Source organism: Apodemus sylvaticus, chromosome 5 (assembly GCF_947179515.1).
Source record: "Apodemus sylvaticus chromosome 5, mApoSyl1.1, whole genome shotgun sequence".
NCBI classification, from domain to species: Eukaryota; Metazoa; Chordata; class Mammalia; order Rodentia; family Muridae; genus Apodemus; species Apodemus sylvaticus.
Window position 1 is genome coordinate 9,878,859 of NC_067476.1, and position 15,360 is coordinate 9,894,218.

At 53.0% G+C, this 15,360-nt stretch overlaps 1 protein-coding gene across 1 annotated transcript in view; it reads left to right on the forward strand.

The window, feature by feature from the left end:
• The window catches only part of Prrx2 (paired related homeobox 2), a 36,362-nt gene extending 23,901 nt beyond the window's left edge, over positions 1-12,461 (forward strand). The window contains exons 2-4 of the mRNA XM_052182124.1: positions 9,447-9,634; positions 10,602-10,780; positions 12,003-12,461. Coding sequence (XP_052038084.1) covers positions 9,447-9,634; positions 10,602-10,780; positions 12,003-12,138 — 503 coding nt within the window. The 3' untranslated portion in view covers positions 12,139-12,461. The remainder of the gene's footprint in view (positions 1-9,446; positions 9,635-10,601; positions 10,781-12,002) is intronic.
• The last annotated feature ends 2,899 nt before the right edge of the window (positions 12,462-15,360 follow it).

Genomic DNA, 15,360 nt, shown 5'->3' on the forward strand with positions numbered 1-15,360 from the left:
TGGCCTCAAACTCACAAGGATCTGTCTGCCTCTGCCTCCTGAGAACTGTGACTAAAGACATGCACTACCACACTCTGCTCAAAGGTTTGGGCTTTTTGTTTGTTTGTTGTTGTTGTTTGCTTGTTTGTTTTCTTTTGACAAGGAAGACAGCACTGGTGGAACTCAATGCTGTGGGTGCCCCTTGGAAGAATCTGGAAGATTTAATGTTAGCCCTGCTGTGGACGGCCAGGGTCATGGCTGGGAAGGCCGCTTTAGAGTGGATGGAGTCAGGCCTAGGATGGAGCTCAGTTGGGAGAGCGCTAGCCTGACACAAGCCCTGATGCATCTGCAGCTCCACAGAAACCAGTGCATGCCTGAAATTCAGCGCAGAGGAGGTGGAGACAGGTGTGCCCAGTTCCAGGGCATCTGCTGCATGATGGAGGCCCTCCTGGGCCACATGAGACCCTGCCTCTAAAGGGAAGAGGGAATCCAGTGTGGTGGCGCACTCCTTTAATCCCAGCACTTGAGAGGCAGAGGCAGGCAGATCTCTGTGAGTTCAAGGCCAGTTTGGTCTTCATAGTGAGTTCCAGGACAGCCAGGGCTACATAATGAGTTCCAGTCTCAAAGGGTGAACAAGATGTTCTTGGGAAGCAGAGTGCCCTGTTCCTGTGCCTCGAATGATAAACTCAGCATTTCTAGGAGACCCCATGAGGAAATGGATTAGGGGAGCATTTCCTAGAGCGAGGGGTCACTGAGTCTTGGGAGGCTGTGACTAGGAACAAGTCAGAGATGTTGGAAAATAGCTTCTTTGGTGCAGACTCGATGCATCCTCCATGCAGGTGCCCCCGTCCTGGATAGAACTCTGAATCCTTTGGTTACTAGCCACTCAACAGACAGAAAAACTGAATAAGATCCCAGTGCTGTGTGGCCTGGGTTTGTTACATTACCTCTCTGATCCTCACCATCCCATATTGCTAACTGGGTTTAATAGTGAGGCCTTCCACATTTTAGGAAAGGCTCATAATCTGGCATCGAGAGTGCAATGATACTGGAAGAGGTGAGAGCCAAAAACCAGGGCTGGGGAGCAGTCCAACGCTGACCGCAGGCCCCCCGCTGCGAGGAGGCAGGGGCACAGAGCCTTGCTGGAGACGGCCCTTGGAGCCTCGCCTAGCAGGGCTGGGCCAAGCTTGCAAAGCAAATTTTCCGCCTTGCAGGGACTCACAACTGGGTCATGGAAAGCTCCAGCCTGCCTTGGAGCTGGGCCTCAGGGAAGGCAGGGCTGTCCAACGGTCAGGGTCACAGCAGGTCCCACCAGCCTGGGATGGGAGGACAGAGCTGGGTGGGCAGCCGCAGCTGGGCAGGACCAGGATGGGGGTCCTGGGGCCAGAACCTGGGTTTGGGGAGTGGGTCCTGGGAAGGATCGCCATGGGGTCCTTGATCGTGTTCTTGGTGGGATGCAAACAGGTCTTCCTGGGGGAAAGGAAGTGGGGGAGGGGATCTTGGACACTCAGAGGAGGAAGAGGAGGGAACACTGCTTTTCCCAAAAGGCAGGAGGAATACAGGGCCTTCGAAGGGGGTTTTCTTAGCCCGGGGCACTCAGTGGTGAGTTTGTTTCCTTCTCGGATGCGCTGGAAGGGGGCAACATTTATTGCCTTGTGGCTGCTGGACCCTGGCCCAATTGCCAGGCTATAACTCAGCTTTCTGCAACACACCCAGGAATCCCTGGCAGAGATTGGGGATGATAGAGTTTTTGTGTTCCTGAGTGTCCAGGAAAGCAGAGCTTGGGGCCCCCACTCTCTTGGGGAAAGTCCTTGGTCAAGCTATGCCTCAGTTTCCCCATCTGCAAATAAGGGGCTTTGCTGATGACCTCCAAGACCCCATTGGACTCCGAGTCCTTTAAAAGATGAATTGTGGAATAGGGGCCCGAGAGCTGGCTTTGGATTTGCTCAAACCAAGCTTAACCAGGTGTATGGCTTGTGTCTATAATCCCTGAGTGAGGCAGGAGGATTGCCATGAGTTAGAGGCCACTCTGAGCTTTAGAGGGAGACCCTTCTCAAAAGACAAAGCAAAACACTGGGCTGGAAAACCAGCAGCTCAGCAGTAGAGCGCTCCCAGAGGACCCAAGTTCAGTCCCAGCTTCCATATCTGTCTGCTCGCAAAATCCTGGAACTCTGACTCTAAGGATTCAGACTCCGTCATCTGGTCTCCATGGGCATCCACACACATGACACACATATGACACACACATATGAACCTTTACAAGTACAATAGGTATTAACAAAATAACTGAAGTTGGGCATAGGTGGTGCACGCCTTTGATGCCAGCAATTACAAGGCAGAGACAGGTAGATCTCTGAGTTCAAGGCCAGCAGGGTCTACAGAGTGAGTTCCAGGACAGCCAAGGCTACACAGTGGGATCCTGTCTCAAAAACTAACAGACAGACAGACCAAAAAACCTGGATGTAGTGGCTCACAGGTTTGCAGTTCCAGCCCTAATTGCAAACCGAGTTTGAGGCCATCCTGGACTAGCAGAGACCCTACCCAAAACAAGCAAACAGAGAAAACCAGCAAAACCCAACAGGAAATTAGATGTCCCTGGTGTCTGGTCCAGCCTCAGCTCACCCTCCTGCTATCTGTACTCTGGAGCGGCCTCAGGCCTCACAGGGGAGAGGAAAGCCCCCAGGGCCCCCTTGGGCCTCTGTGCCCTGGTCTGGAGGCAGTTAGCAGGCAGTGCCAGCCCTTGTTAAAATGTAGGTCCTTTGCTAAATTGGCAGCTGGCCATCAGCCTTAGATTAAAACCAGACCGAAGCCATGAACCCCTTCTCAGGCTGGATTTGGAGCTGGGGCAGCCCCCTCCCCTTAGCCTCCTCAGTTCCCCACGTACTTCATCTGCTGCCAGGCCCCTCACCTTCCACAGCTTAGGACTGGGAGTGCAGTCACAGGAATGGAGACCAAACTGCCCATCTGTGTGACCAGGAACACTCGGCTCTGGTGTGCTGAGGCCTGAGAAGCCATAGGCCTGGGGGGCATGTGGGACTGTTAGCACTGGTGTCTCACGGGAAGCCCTAAGCCTGTGAGAACATCTTTGTGTGCCTGCTCTTTTTATGTGCTTGAGAATAGCTCGTAGATGTTCTCTGTCAAGGGCTGCACCCCTGTCCCCTCAGGCCCCGCAACCTTATCCCTCAGAAGCTTTGGCCTTGCTTTTGACCTATTGCTTGATCTGCCATGCCTCAGTTTCCCCACAGGTAAGATTGCACCACCAGCTACCAGTGAAGGGTTGATGTAGGATTAAAGGAGTTGACTTGCTCTTCCCACTTTGTAGCTGTGACTCCTGGGGCAGGGAGTGGTCGAAAGGCGTGCATGGCCGAACCATACCCTAGTGATAGGCGGGAGACCCAGCCTAGGATTCCCTTGCCTCCTTGGCCAACCGTCTTTTCTTCTCTCATTATTTTCTAGTTTCTTGAGACAAAGATTCACTGATTTAGGCTGGCCCCAAACTTACTCTATAGCCCAGGATGTCTTTGAACTTCTGACCCTCTAACCTCTCCTTTCCTGATGGTGGGATGGCCTGTGTGCACAACCACACCCAGTTTAAGTGGCAGTGGGGGCAGAACCCAGGGCTTCACCTAAGCTAAGCAACACTGTCGTCGAGCCACACCCAGCTTGCTAGCCCTCTTCCTACTAATGGAACATTCTCCCTTCCTGCTCTAGTTGTAGCACCCAGGGCCAGAGATGTGACTCTCTTCTCCAGGGGACATTCAAAGGAACCCTGGTCTCTACCAAGGACTTCTGAAACCACATCCAGGTCCCACACTCTGTGGCACCCCCAGCCCCTGCCTGCTCTATCCTTGGCTGTGATATGAACTACATACTGTTCTTGTACCCCCGACCCCCTCCTCTGAGAAAGGCCTCGTGCTAATTTGTTAAATCCGAGTCAAGATCCCATGGTTTATTTTTCCGATCATGTTGGCAGAGATCACGGGGAATGGAGCCTTTTTGGTCAGAATGAATGCTAATTAATAAAAGTTATTTATTTGAGTTGGAGCTCGCCACAGCCCAGGGGTCAGGCACAAATGACTGTTTGCAGTGTCCATGGCTCTTGAGAAAGGATGGATGGACGGGCTGAGTTTATTTGTCTTCTGAAGAATTCTCAGCTAATTCCCTCCAGGCTATTTAGACACTTAAATTACACGGAATAAGAAAAGCTGTGGGCATATGAAGGGGAGAGGAGCACTTGAATGTCTGGCGGCGAGAGGGACTTTAAAATGCCTTTGGGTCTCAGTTGACCAAATAAATGCCATGTGCGCCTGTCACCGTGTCATTGTGGTGTCATTGGGAACAGTGTCACTTCAGTCATAAAAGACCAAAGGCTCCAGCAAGCCTCCAGTCTCAAGGTTCCAACGCAGTCTCTGCAGAGCAGCGGAGCAGTGGGTGCCAATGGGAGCGATTTGGGCTTTGTAGATTTTCTATTTGCCTGTTCCTTTGCTTTTATTTTATTGTCTATTCTTTGTGTTGTTGTTGTTGTTGTTGTTTTTTCGAGACAGGGTTTCTCTGTGTAGCCCTGGCTGTCCTGGAACTCACTCTGTAGACCAGGCTGGCCTCGAACTCAGAAATCCGCCTGCCTCTGCCTCCCAAGTGCTGGGATTACAGGCGTGCGCCACCACGCCCAGCTTTATTGTCTATTCGTGGGGGTGGAATCAGGGCCCTGTTCGTGCTCAAATTCTAACACTAAACCTTGTCCTCAAACCCTCTGATGGTTCCTGTAGAGTTGAATGCTCACTAACTTACCCAGGCTCATCTTGAACTCACTCTGTAGCAGAGGCTGGCCTTGAATTTGTGGTCTTTCACAATGATCTTTAAATGTGTTAATCCTATGTGCTAACAAGCCCAGCCATTGTCTTTATATTTAATGGGGGAAAGTGTTGGGTTCCATAGCTGCCTGCAGCTATTACGAAGTGGGTTTCTGGAACAGAAGCTGAGGGATAAATAGGGAAGGGGCGAAAAGAAGTATGGCTAAGACAATATTCACTGATCAAAGCCAGAAACTTTAATGGCGCCAGACCTTTTAACAGTTTGGGCAAACCCTTCCCCCCAGACTCTGGGCTGAGTTCCGGTGGAAGTTGTCTAGCTTCTCTTGGAGGTCCTCGTCTTGACTGCTCCGGCAGCTGGGTGGGTCACCTGCTTAATTCAGGAATTCCTAGACCTGGAGGAACAAAGAACTTAACCTTTACTTCGAGCACTCCACCCTAGGTGGAGCAGGATCCTGGCTAACTGGGAGAAGTTAACCTTGACCAAAGTCAAACTCTGACCAAGTGCATGACTGCCCCAATATGGCTCTGTACAGGAAAGAGGGGCAGAGAGTGGTCTAGAAACCAAAGGAGAGCCGGGCGTGGTGGCGCACGCCTGTAATCCTAGCACTTGGGAGGCAGAGGCAGGCGGATTTCTGAGTTTGAGGCCAGCCTGGTCTACAGAGTGAGTTCCAGGACAGCCAGGACTACACAGAGAAACCCTGTCTCAGAAAACCAAAAAAAAAAAGAAAGAAACCAAAGGAGACTGCACTCAGCTCTCCTGGGACGCAGCCCACCAGTGAGCACTGGCCACAGAGAGAGCACCAGGATGAGACAGACAGGACCTGCACGCCAAAGGCCTGGGGCTCCGAGAGCATTTATTCATTTTCCAAATACTTGAAGCCAAGCATGGAGCCCAGAGGGAATCCCTCTTCTCAAGAGGCAGAGTTGGAACCTGTAGCAAGCAGCGCTCGCTGGGCCAGAGCTGTGGGCTCAGGACTGTGACCTCTGGGGGTACTGCCTGGGCTGGGCTGGCCGAGGCTGAGTCCCGGGTCCATCTGCCACTGTGCTAGAGAGGAGCAGAGGACCAGGCTGTCCCACAGAGCAGAAGGGCTCATTTGTTGAGCCATGGCTGTCTGTGCTCTTGTGCTGAGGACTCACATCAACTTGTGTCCTAGAGTGAGCCACTGTCCCCAACCTCCCATTAGGAAGATTTCCTTTAGCAAGACACCACCACCCAGCCGGGTGGGTGGTGGTGGCACACGCCTGTAATCCCAGCACTCTAGGAGGCAGAGGCAGGCTGATTTCTGAGTTTGAGGCCAGAAATCTGGTCTACAGAGTAAGTTCCAGGACAGCCAGGGCTACACAGAGAAACCCTGTCTCGAAAAAACCAAATCCAAAAAAAAAAAAAGATACTGCCCAAGTCTGTGGTAAAAGCTCTGAGAGCTGGACCAGACAGTGTCACCAAGCCTGGCAGTGAGATAGCTGTGGAAGGGACCCTGGAAGGCTGGAGCTATCAAGGCTTCCAGCAGGCAAGGGCCCCAGCTCCAAATGCACAGCCCTGAAAGAGCCTAGAGCCTCAGTTTCCCCAAGTGTGACATGGCTCCGCACCTCATAGCCATGCAGGGCTTCTGTGAGAGGTTCCAGGATCCTTTCTGGCCTACAGTTGGTTTTGCTGGAGTGTCTTGCATCCAACTATCCTGCTGTCCTGACCCTGGGGGACAATGGATAAAGCCCCTTGAGGGACCCCTGCTGGCATGGGAAAAGCCTGGGCCTTGAGAGTCTTTGCTGGGAGTCAACCTCCTGCATATCTGGCCCCAGAGCCATTGTTTCTTCCCACCGCTGCTCAGTGAGGCGAAACCTGTAAAAATGGTTTTCATTTAAACACCCCCCAGTTTCCAATTGCTCAGAAACTTCCCGAAAAACTCTCCTTTTTTGGCTGAAATGCCTCCTGCATTGGGTGTGTGCCCAAGCGGCCTTGCCTGAAGGGGGCCGGAAGTCAGCTCCAGGGATGGCTCGCGTTCCAGAGGCTTCCATCTCTGCTTCTGGGATCCTGCTCACCTCCTGACTTTCAGCGCCCAGCCTTGGTTATTTTGGTTTAGGATTTCTTTCCTGTCAGGGGGTGGAATGGGGGGGGGGTGAAGTGGGGGCAGGTGGGGTGGGCGTAGGGGTGGGGAGAAGGGCATTCCCAGGCACCAGGCACTCATCCATCTTAGCCTTTTCTCCTCAGACCAGACAGGGGTGTGGAGTGACAAGGAAGCGGGGGAGGGGACAGGTGACAAGGCCAGCTTGCGCCAGCCATTCTGCATTCCCAGCTGCTGCTGCCTCTCCCCTTACATTTGGCTCGTGTTTGCAAGAGTTTCCCAAAGAGGGGAAACTCTGAGTGTAAGCTCATCTGCTATGCCAGGGTCCCTCAGACTAGTTGCTGCTGCCATTTTGGAACAGAGAGTGCCTGGACACGGGGATGGTGTGCGTGTGGGTGTGTGTGGGGTGAGGTGAGGGTGGGGGTGGGGTGGGAGGTGGGGGTGGGGAGGACACACTGTCGGGTGTGCTGGAGCACACTGACTAGCATCCTTACCTCTGACTGTTAGTCCAAGTCACACCAGTGAGGAAAAAAAAGTGTGCAGGGCGGGGCTGTAGCTCAGTGGTGGAGCGCTTGCTTGCCTATCATGAGGGCCTGGTTCCAGCCCCAGGACTGAAAATAAATAAATGAGTAAAGTGGCATCAGGGGCTGGGTGTTGGGGCAAGCTTCTTTAATCCCTGCACTCAGGTTGAGTTCCAGGTCAGCCTGGTCTACAGAGTGAGTGCCAGGTCAGCCTGGTCTACAAAGTGAGTTCCAGGACAGCCAGAGCTACACAGAGAAACCCTGTCTCTGTGCTGTGTGTGTGTGTGTGTGTGTGTGTGTGTGTTGGGTGGGGATGCATGTGTCCTACTGCTCCTATGGAGGTCAGAAGACACCTTTCAGGGAGTCAGCTCTCTCCTTCCACGCAGCAGTAGTGGGGCACATCTAACACACACTCATTGGCCAGAACTTCCAGGCTCTAGGAATCCACAGCAAACGTGCACCGCAAAAAAAAAACCTTCTGGTTTACCATGGGGCAATTGATTGAATATTCTTTTAGCCTCCAAAGATTTGAAACGCACCAAGTATGTACCTTGAGGGCCCTTTAACAGTTGTGTGAGAATGCGCTAGGTCCTGTTCACAGGCTGAGTGCATGAACCCCGGAAGGCTCGTTACACAGGGGCAAACATGGATATCACAACCGACGTCCTTGGACAAAAGGGAAAATACTACACATGTTGTATCTTGAAAAGACAATACTGGAGGGTTAGAGCAAAAATTAATTAAAAGACTGGTTTCTGCAGATAGAGGGAGGGGTGGGAGGGAAGGCAGAGTTCAGTGTGCAGAATGGAAGCCTCCAGAATATCAGTAAGTACGGCGGACCACCGAAGGCCACGGGGCACAGGGCACGGCTGCCTGCTTCTTGGCTCTTACGTTTTGTATTTGGGGCATGGGTCGGAGAACATGGGCCTTGCTCTGCTTCATGCCCTCCTGTGCCAAGAGGACAGAGATGTGTCTTCATGATTAAAGCACACATTTTAGAAGCTGGGAGTTGGCTCAGTGGGTAAAGCCCCTGTGTGCAAGCATGAGGATCTGAGTTCAGATCCCCAGCACCCGTGTGAAAAGCCAGGTGCCTGTGGCTGCAGCACCGGGGTCCGGCTGGAGACCACGGATCCTGGGGATTCGGGGCCACAGAGTCTGTCTAGCTCCAGTTCAGAGAAGGACACTAACGCAAATGAATGAATAATGGACTAATAGGTGGGTGGGTGGGTGGGTGAATGGATGGGTGGATGGGTGGGTGGGTGGGTGAGTGGATGGGTGGATGGATGGGTGGATGGGTGGGTGAATGGGTGGGTGGGTGGATGGGTGGATGGGTGGGTGGATGGATGGGTGGATGGGTGGGTGGGTGAGTGGGTGAGTGGGTGGATGGGTGGGTGAATGGATGGGTGGATGGGTGGGTGGGTGAGTGGATGGGTGGATGGGTGGGTGAATGGGTGGGTGGGTGGGTAGATGGATGGGTGGGTGGGTGGGTGGATGGGTGGGTGGGTGAGTGGGTGGATGGGTGGGTGGATGGATGGGTGGATGGATGGGTGGATGGGTGGGTGAATGGGTGGGTGGGTGGGTAGATGGGTGGATGGGTGGGTGGGTAGGTGAATGGATGGGTGGATGGGTAGGTGGGTAGGTGGGTGAATGGGTGGGTGGGTGGGTGGATGGGTGGATGGGTGGATGGGTGGGTGGATGGGGGGTGAATGGTGGGTGGGTGGGTGGGTGGGTAGGTGGGTGGATGGGTGGATATATGAATAGGTAGATGGGTAGATAATTGGCAGGTGGCTGCATAGATTGATACATGGGTGGATGGATACTTGGATGGGCAGACAGATTGGTGGGTGGGTGAGTAGATGGATAGACATAGGCCAAAGACAGCAGGTGAGCTAAGAGGACACATTCCAACCCTCAGGTCCAAGGCTACCTGCAGAAGGAGCCTCAGGAAAGCCAGTGTTAAGAGGAGTAGATGGCAGATCTTATGGATGTCCCTGGACAGGGCACAGGGACCCCACATGACATGGCATATTGTGTGCACAGGGCAGCCATTTTACTGACACTCCATCTTTCCTCAGGTGACTGTCCCAGCCCTGGCCGTGGCAGTGCCACCAAAAGAAAGAAGAAGCAGCGTCGGAATCGCACCACGTTCAACAGCAGTCAGCTGCAGGCGCTGGAGCGCGTGTTCGAGCGCACACACTATCCCGACGCCTTTGTGCGCGAAGAGCTAGCTCGCCGTGTCAACCTCAGTGAGGCACGCGTCCAAGTAAGTGGTGCGCATGCCCAGGCTCCCAGGGAGCACACATCTCCCAGGGAGCACACATCTCCCAGGGAGCACACATCTCCCAGGGAGCACACATCCAGGCTGTCAGTCACCACTGACCCAGGGACAGGCACTTGCCAGTGCAGACAGTTAGCTCAGAGCACCTGGAGCCAGGAGCATGAAGTTCAGATGGAAACCTCACGAAGCTAGTGTCTAACCCTGCAAATGCATCAACAGTGCAGGCTATGCAATGATCCAGGGAGCTGACGTTTATGTAACACTGTAGAGCAGGGGCGGAAGGCCCAGTGGGCCAGGGCTTGCCGTGGTGTGAGGACCTGAGTTCAGATGCCCAGTACCCGTGTAAAAAGCTGAGGGAGGCAGTGTGCACCCACAGTGCTGGGGTGGGGGTGGGGGTGGAGACAAGAGGATTCTGGGAGATCATCTGGGAGATCGCAGCCAGTCTAGGACAGGCAAGCTCCAGGCTCAGGGAGACTCTTGCTCAATAGACAAACAAAACAAAACAAACAAATAAATAGAAAAAAGACAACGTGGAGTGAAATAAGGATGCCGTACTGATCACTGACCGCCGCATATCCATGTGTGTGAGTGCGTGTTTATGAATACACACATATGCACACAGCACGTACACACACAGCTAGGACCTTAGGGCAGTGCTGTGTGGGAAGCTTTTGGGATAGCTCTGCTCTGTGTGCCCACCTCCCCTTGTAGCCACAGGACCTGAGGGTTCACCTGTCCATTGGGTTGGGTCTTTTTTCTTTATGTGTCATACTTCCCAGCACATAACGCAGACAATGTTAATCATCCCCATTCTAACGCAAGAGTCAAGAGAGGGTCAGAGAATGAAGCCACCAGCTCAGGTCCAGGGCAGCACAAGCATGTCCCCAGATCCACAAGGATGGAGGTCCCCTCAAAGTTTCCCAGACTCTGCTTGCCACGCTCTCCCTCACAGGTCTGGTTCCAGAACCGCCGTGCCAAGTTTCGCCGGAATGAACGCGCCATGCTGGCTACCCGCTCTGCTTCGCTGCTCAAGTCTTATGGCCAGGAGGCGGCCATTGAGCAGCCTGTGGCCCCCAGACCTACCACACTGAGCCCAGATTATCTATCCTGGCCGGCATCATCCCCCTACAGGTGAGAGTGGGGGACTCCTTTGTATCAAAAGGTGCAGCTAGACACCCCCCATGGGATCGTTAAGGCCACCTCTCTGGGGAGCTGGAGAGAGCTGGATGGTGTATGGATGAGTGTGTGTACACGTGACAGTACTTGTGGGTGTCTAAGAGCCTGCATATGAGTGCTCACGTACGCACAGGATCGTAAGCATGTGTGTGTCCACACAAGCATTGACACACAAGTGGAAAGGGCAAAGTGGACTCCAAGCTGAGGTAGCGAGAAGGCTGCAGGAAGAGTCTCAGCTTAGACCCAGCACTCTTTGTCCATCCTCCAGAGGGGAAACAGAGTCTGGCAGTACTGAGGGCAAGTCTTTCTGCCCTGTGATCTTGGCAAGGTCTGAAGCCATGCTGAGGAGTGGCATTGATGAGGTAGATAGATGGATGGATAGATGGAAGGAAGGAAGGAAGGAAGGAAGGAAGGAAGGAAGGAAGGAAGGAAGGAAGGAAGGAAGGAAGGATAATAAAAAGCTCCTTCCTTGGGCTGGAACGATGCCTCAGTGGTTAGGATCACTGACTGCTTTGTTCCGTTACCAGCACCCACATGACTGTTCAGAATTGTCTATGAGTCCAGGTCCAGAGGATCTGACACCTTCTTTTGGACTCTGCAAGGACCAGACACTCACGTGGTATACTGACACACATGTAAGCAGACACACATACACATAAAGAAAACAGAAGATAAATCTTTAAAAAATAATGGCTCCCTCTGAGATGGCCAGGAGGGAAGAAGAAGGTGCTAGTTGGCCACCGGATCTTACAGCCCCTGGAGTCCCGTCTCCTCACCAGAACAGCAAGCAGGCCCTGCAGGAGCCATGAGCCTCTGGGAGCTGGTATTGAGGGGCCCCTGGGTCTCCAACCTCCTTCCCTGACCTATCCTCACCCAGAAGCGCCTGGCACAGAGGAGTGCCAGGGGACAGGGCATATGTCCGACTCTCAGGAGGGTCACAATCCAGAGAGGAATGCCAATAAGTAAAAGGTGAACATCCCACACTGTAGCCTCGGCCATCCTCCTGCCTCGGCACCCGGTGGTGTGGGCTGGGGGGGCTCGTTTGACCCAGTGCTGTGCCTGGATGTTTGTCTCCTTCCCCAACCCTGCAACCCTGGCCAGGGCTACCCTGAGCTCCTCAGGGGAAGCAGGACTAGCCAGACCCACCAACGGAGTCCCGTGTTTCTTCTCTCCCCAGCTCGGTGCCTCCCTACAGCCCTGGAGGGTCAAGTCCTGCAACTCCTGGAGTCAACATGGCCAACAGCATCGCCAGCCTTCGCCTCAAAGCCAAAGAGTTCAGCCTACACCACAGCCAGGTGCCCACAGTGAACTGACAATGTGCCTTAGGCCCAGCTTCCTCCCTGGCACAATGGCAGACCGCAGCAGAGGAAGTGGCCTTGTGTGTCGCTGTCCTCAGGCAAACTAGGCAGCCTCTCCTGTGCCTTTTTCTCCATCACAGCTTCCCGAGTTCCAGAGGCCTGTTGGGTACTGGAATCGGCAGTTGAACAGGTCACTGCTGTGGTGGCTGAGATTGTGGCCTAAGGCCCCTGGAGTGGCCCGGCCAGAAGGCGGAGCTGGAGTCCGCCGAGGAACTCACTCACTTATGTATTAAAACCAAAAAGCTTTTGTCTTTAAGGAATAAAACCATTTTTCTTAAGCTCCACGAGACTTCAGAAGGGCAAGACGAGCGCTCCCAGGGTGCCAGGACTGGGTGGCTTGAGTTATGGCCGCCCTGGTAGGCTTCTGGGTAGCCTTCTAAGGCCAGCACTCGGCCTGGGCTGGCTCCTCACTCGGCAGCCTCAGTGGGCTTCGCTGCCTGCACACCTGCACAGTGCTTTAAGTGTGGTCCTCAGGCGGGAGGAAGGGCAGAAGGCTTCATTTCCCATTTTGAGCCCCACTGGGACACCTACACCTAGAGGAGTCTTGCTGGACGGCAGCGAGGCACATCTCTTTCACTCCGTGGGAATGTAGAAGAGGGGTGACCACTCCTAGAGTGTGGAGAGGGGTGCAGGGATTAGATTCTTGCTACTGAGAATGTTGACATGTGACATCCATGGACAGTACCCTAGTTTCTTTTCTAGTTGCTGGGGCAAGATATGCTGGCAAAAAACAACTGAGGGGAGAAAGGATTTATATTAGCTCATATCTCCAGGAGACAGCCAGCACTGTGGAGAAGTACAGGTGCAGGATCCTGAAGCAGCTGGTCACATCCGTCCTTAAGAGCAGAGTGAGGTCACAGGTGTTAGCACTCAGCCTCGCCTCTGCACTTCCAGCCAAGAGTCCCTGCCCACCAGTGTAGGGAATGGTGCCGCCCACAATGGGCACCATTCTCGCGTCCTTTAATGTATTCAAGACAGTCTGCCACAGTCGGCCAGAGCCAAACTGATCCAGGTCATGAGACTTCTCCCCACTAAGGCTACACCAGGCAGACCTCTGCTATTATATGTGCTGGGATCTCAGACCAGCCCATATATGCTGCTTGGTTGGTGGCTCAGTATCTGAGAGATCTCAGGGGTCCTGGTTACTTGAGACTGCTGGTCTTCCTATGGGGTCGTCCTCTTCTTCAGCTTCTTCAATCCTTCCCCTAATTCAACCATAGGGGTCCCCGACTTCAGCCCAATGGTTGGGTGTAGGAATGTGCCTCTGTTTCAGTCACTGCTGGTAGAGCCTCTCAGGGGACAGCCATGCCAGTCTCCCGTCTGTAAGCACATCATAGCGTCAGTAATAGTGTCAGGCCTTGGTGCCCCCCCCCCCCCCGTGAGATGGATCCCAAGTTGGACTAGTCAGTGGACTGACTGCCTTTCCCTCAGTCTCTGCTCCATTTTTGTCCCTGCAGTTCTTTATTTGGGTTAGAAATTTTGACTGTGGGTTAGTAACCCTGTTCCTCCACTTGAGGCCCTGTCTACTAGCTACTGGAGGTGGACTCTTCAAGCTGCCTCTCCCTGATGTTGGGCATTTTGGCTAAGGTCACCCCCGTTGAGTCCTGAGAGTCTCTGGTACTTTCTAGAGGCCCCCACCTCCCACCCCCGAGGCAGCTTATTTCTATTCTTTCTCCTGGTCTTCTGGGCTTCTCTTCTGTCCTCCCCCATTCCTGATGTGTTCCTCTTTTCCCCTCCCCATCCCCTCTCCCACCCAGGTCCCTCTCTCCCTCTGCCTCCCCTGATTATTTTCTTCCCCCTTCTAAGCGGGATTGAAGCATCCTCACTTGGGGGCCTTCCTGCTTGTTACACTTCTTATGGTCTGTGGGTTGTATCCTAGGTATTCTGTACTTTTTGGCTAATATCCACTTATCAGTTAATACATATCATGCATGTTCTTTTGGGTCTGAGTTACCTCACTCAGAATGGTATTTTCTAGTTCCATCATTTGCCTGCAAAATTCACAATGTCCTCCTTTTTCATAGCTGAATAGTATTCCATTGTGTAAGGAGCCATATTTTCTGCATCCGTTCTTCAGTTGAGGGACATCTGGGTTTTTTCCAGCTTCTGGGTATTACAAATAAGCTGCTATGAACGTGGTGGAGCACATGTCCTTGTGGTATGGTGGGGCATCTTTTGGGTATATGCCCAAGAATGATATAGTTGGGTCTTCAGGTAGAACTATTTCCAATTTTCTGAGGAACTGACAGATTGATTTCCAAAGTGGTTGTACCAGCTTGCAGTCCCACCAGCAATGGAGGAGTGTTCCTCTTTCTTCATAATCCTCACCAGCATGTGGAGATACACATTCTTATACATTAAAAAAAAATTTTTCCAAAAAAGCCAGGCAGTGGTGGCGCACACCTGTAATCCCAGCACTCTGGGAGGCAGAGGCAGGCGGATTTCTGAGTTCGACGCCAGCCTGATCCTCAGAGTGAGTTCCAGGACAGCCAGGGCTATACAGAGAAACCCTGTCTCAAAAAAACCAAAATCCAAAAAAACAACAACAAAAAAAATTGTTTCGGGGCTGGAGAGACGGCTTAGTGGTTAAGAGCACTGACTGCTCTTCCAGAGGTCCTGAGTTCAATTCCCAGCAACCGCATGATGGCTCACAACCATCTGTAATGGGCATCTGATGCCATCTTGTGGGGTGCCTGAAGACAGGGACGGTGTATCCACATACATAAAATAAATAAATAAATCTTTTTTAAAGGTGTCTTTAGCCTTAAAACAAACAAACAAACAAACAAACAAACAAACAAACATAGCTCTGAGGTCGTAGGCAGACTCCCAGGCCAGAGCTGACAGCTGACCCCATTGAAAAGCTTACCCCCATTCACAGACAGAAGTGGGGTGACAGAGGCCATGTGCCACCAGGCAGTGTCATCATTTAGAAGGGTCTGTGGACAAGGAAAGGAGATGAAAGCTTCCCCACCCCAGACAAACCCAGGGAGAGGACAGTCTTCTAGTTAACAGAAATCCCAGGACAGCTCCTAAAAGCCAGAGAGCTGTTCTCCATCCTGATGGCCTGCCCACGAGTGGCGGGTTAGCTGCCCACCAGGACAGTGGCATAGCCTATCTGTGCTTACTGCAGTGGCGGGCTTCCCCACATCTGCACCTCTGGCTCACAGTCCGTGG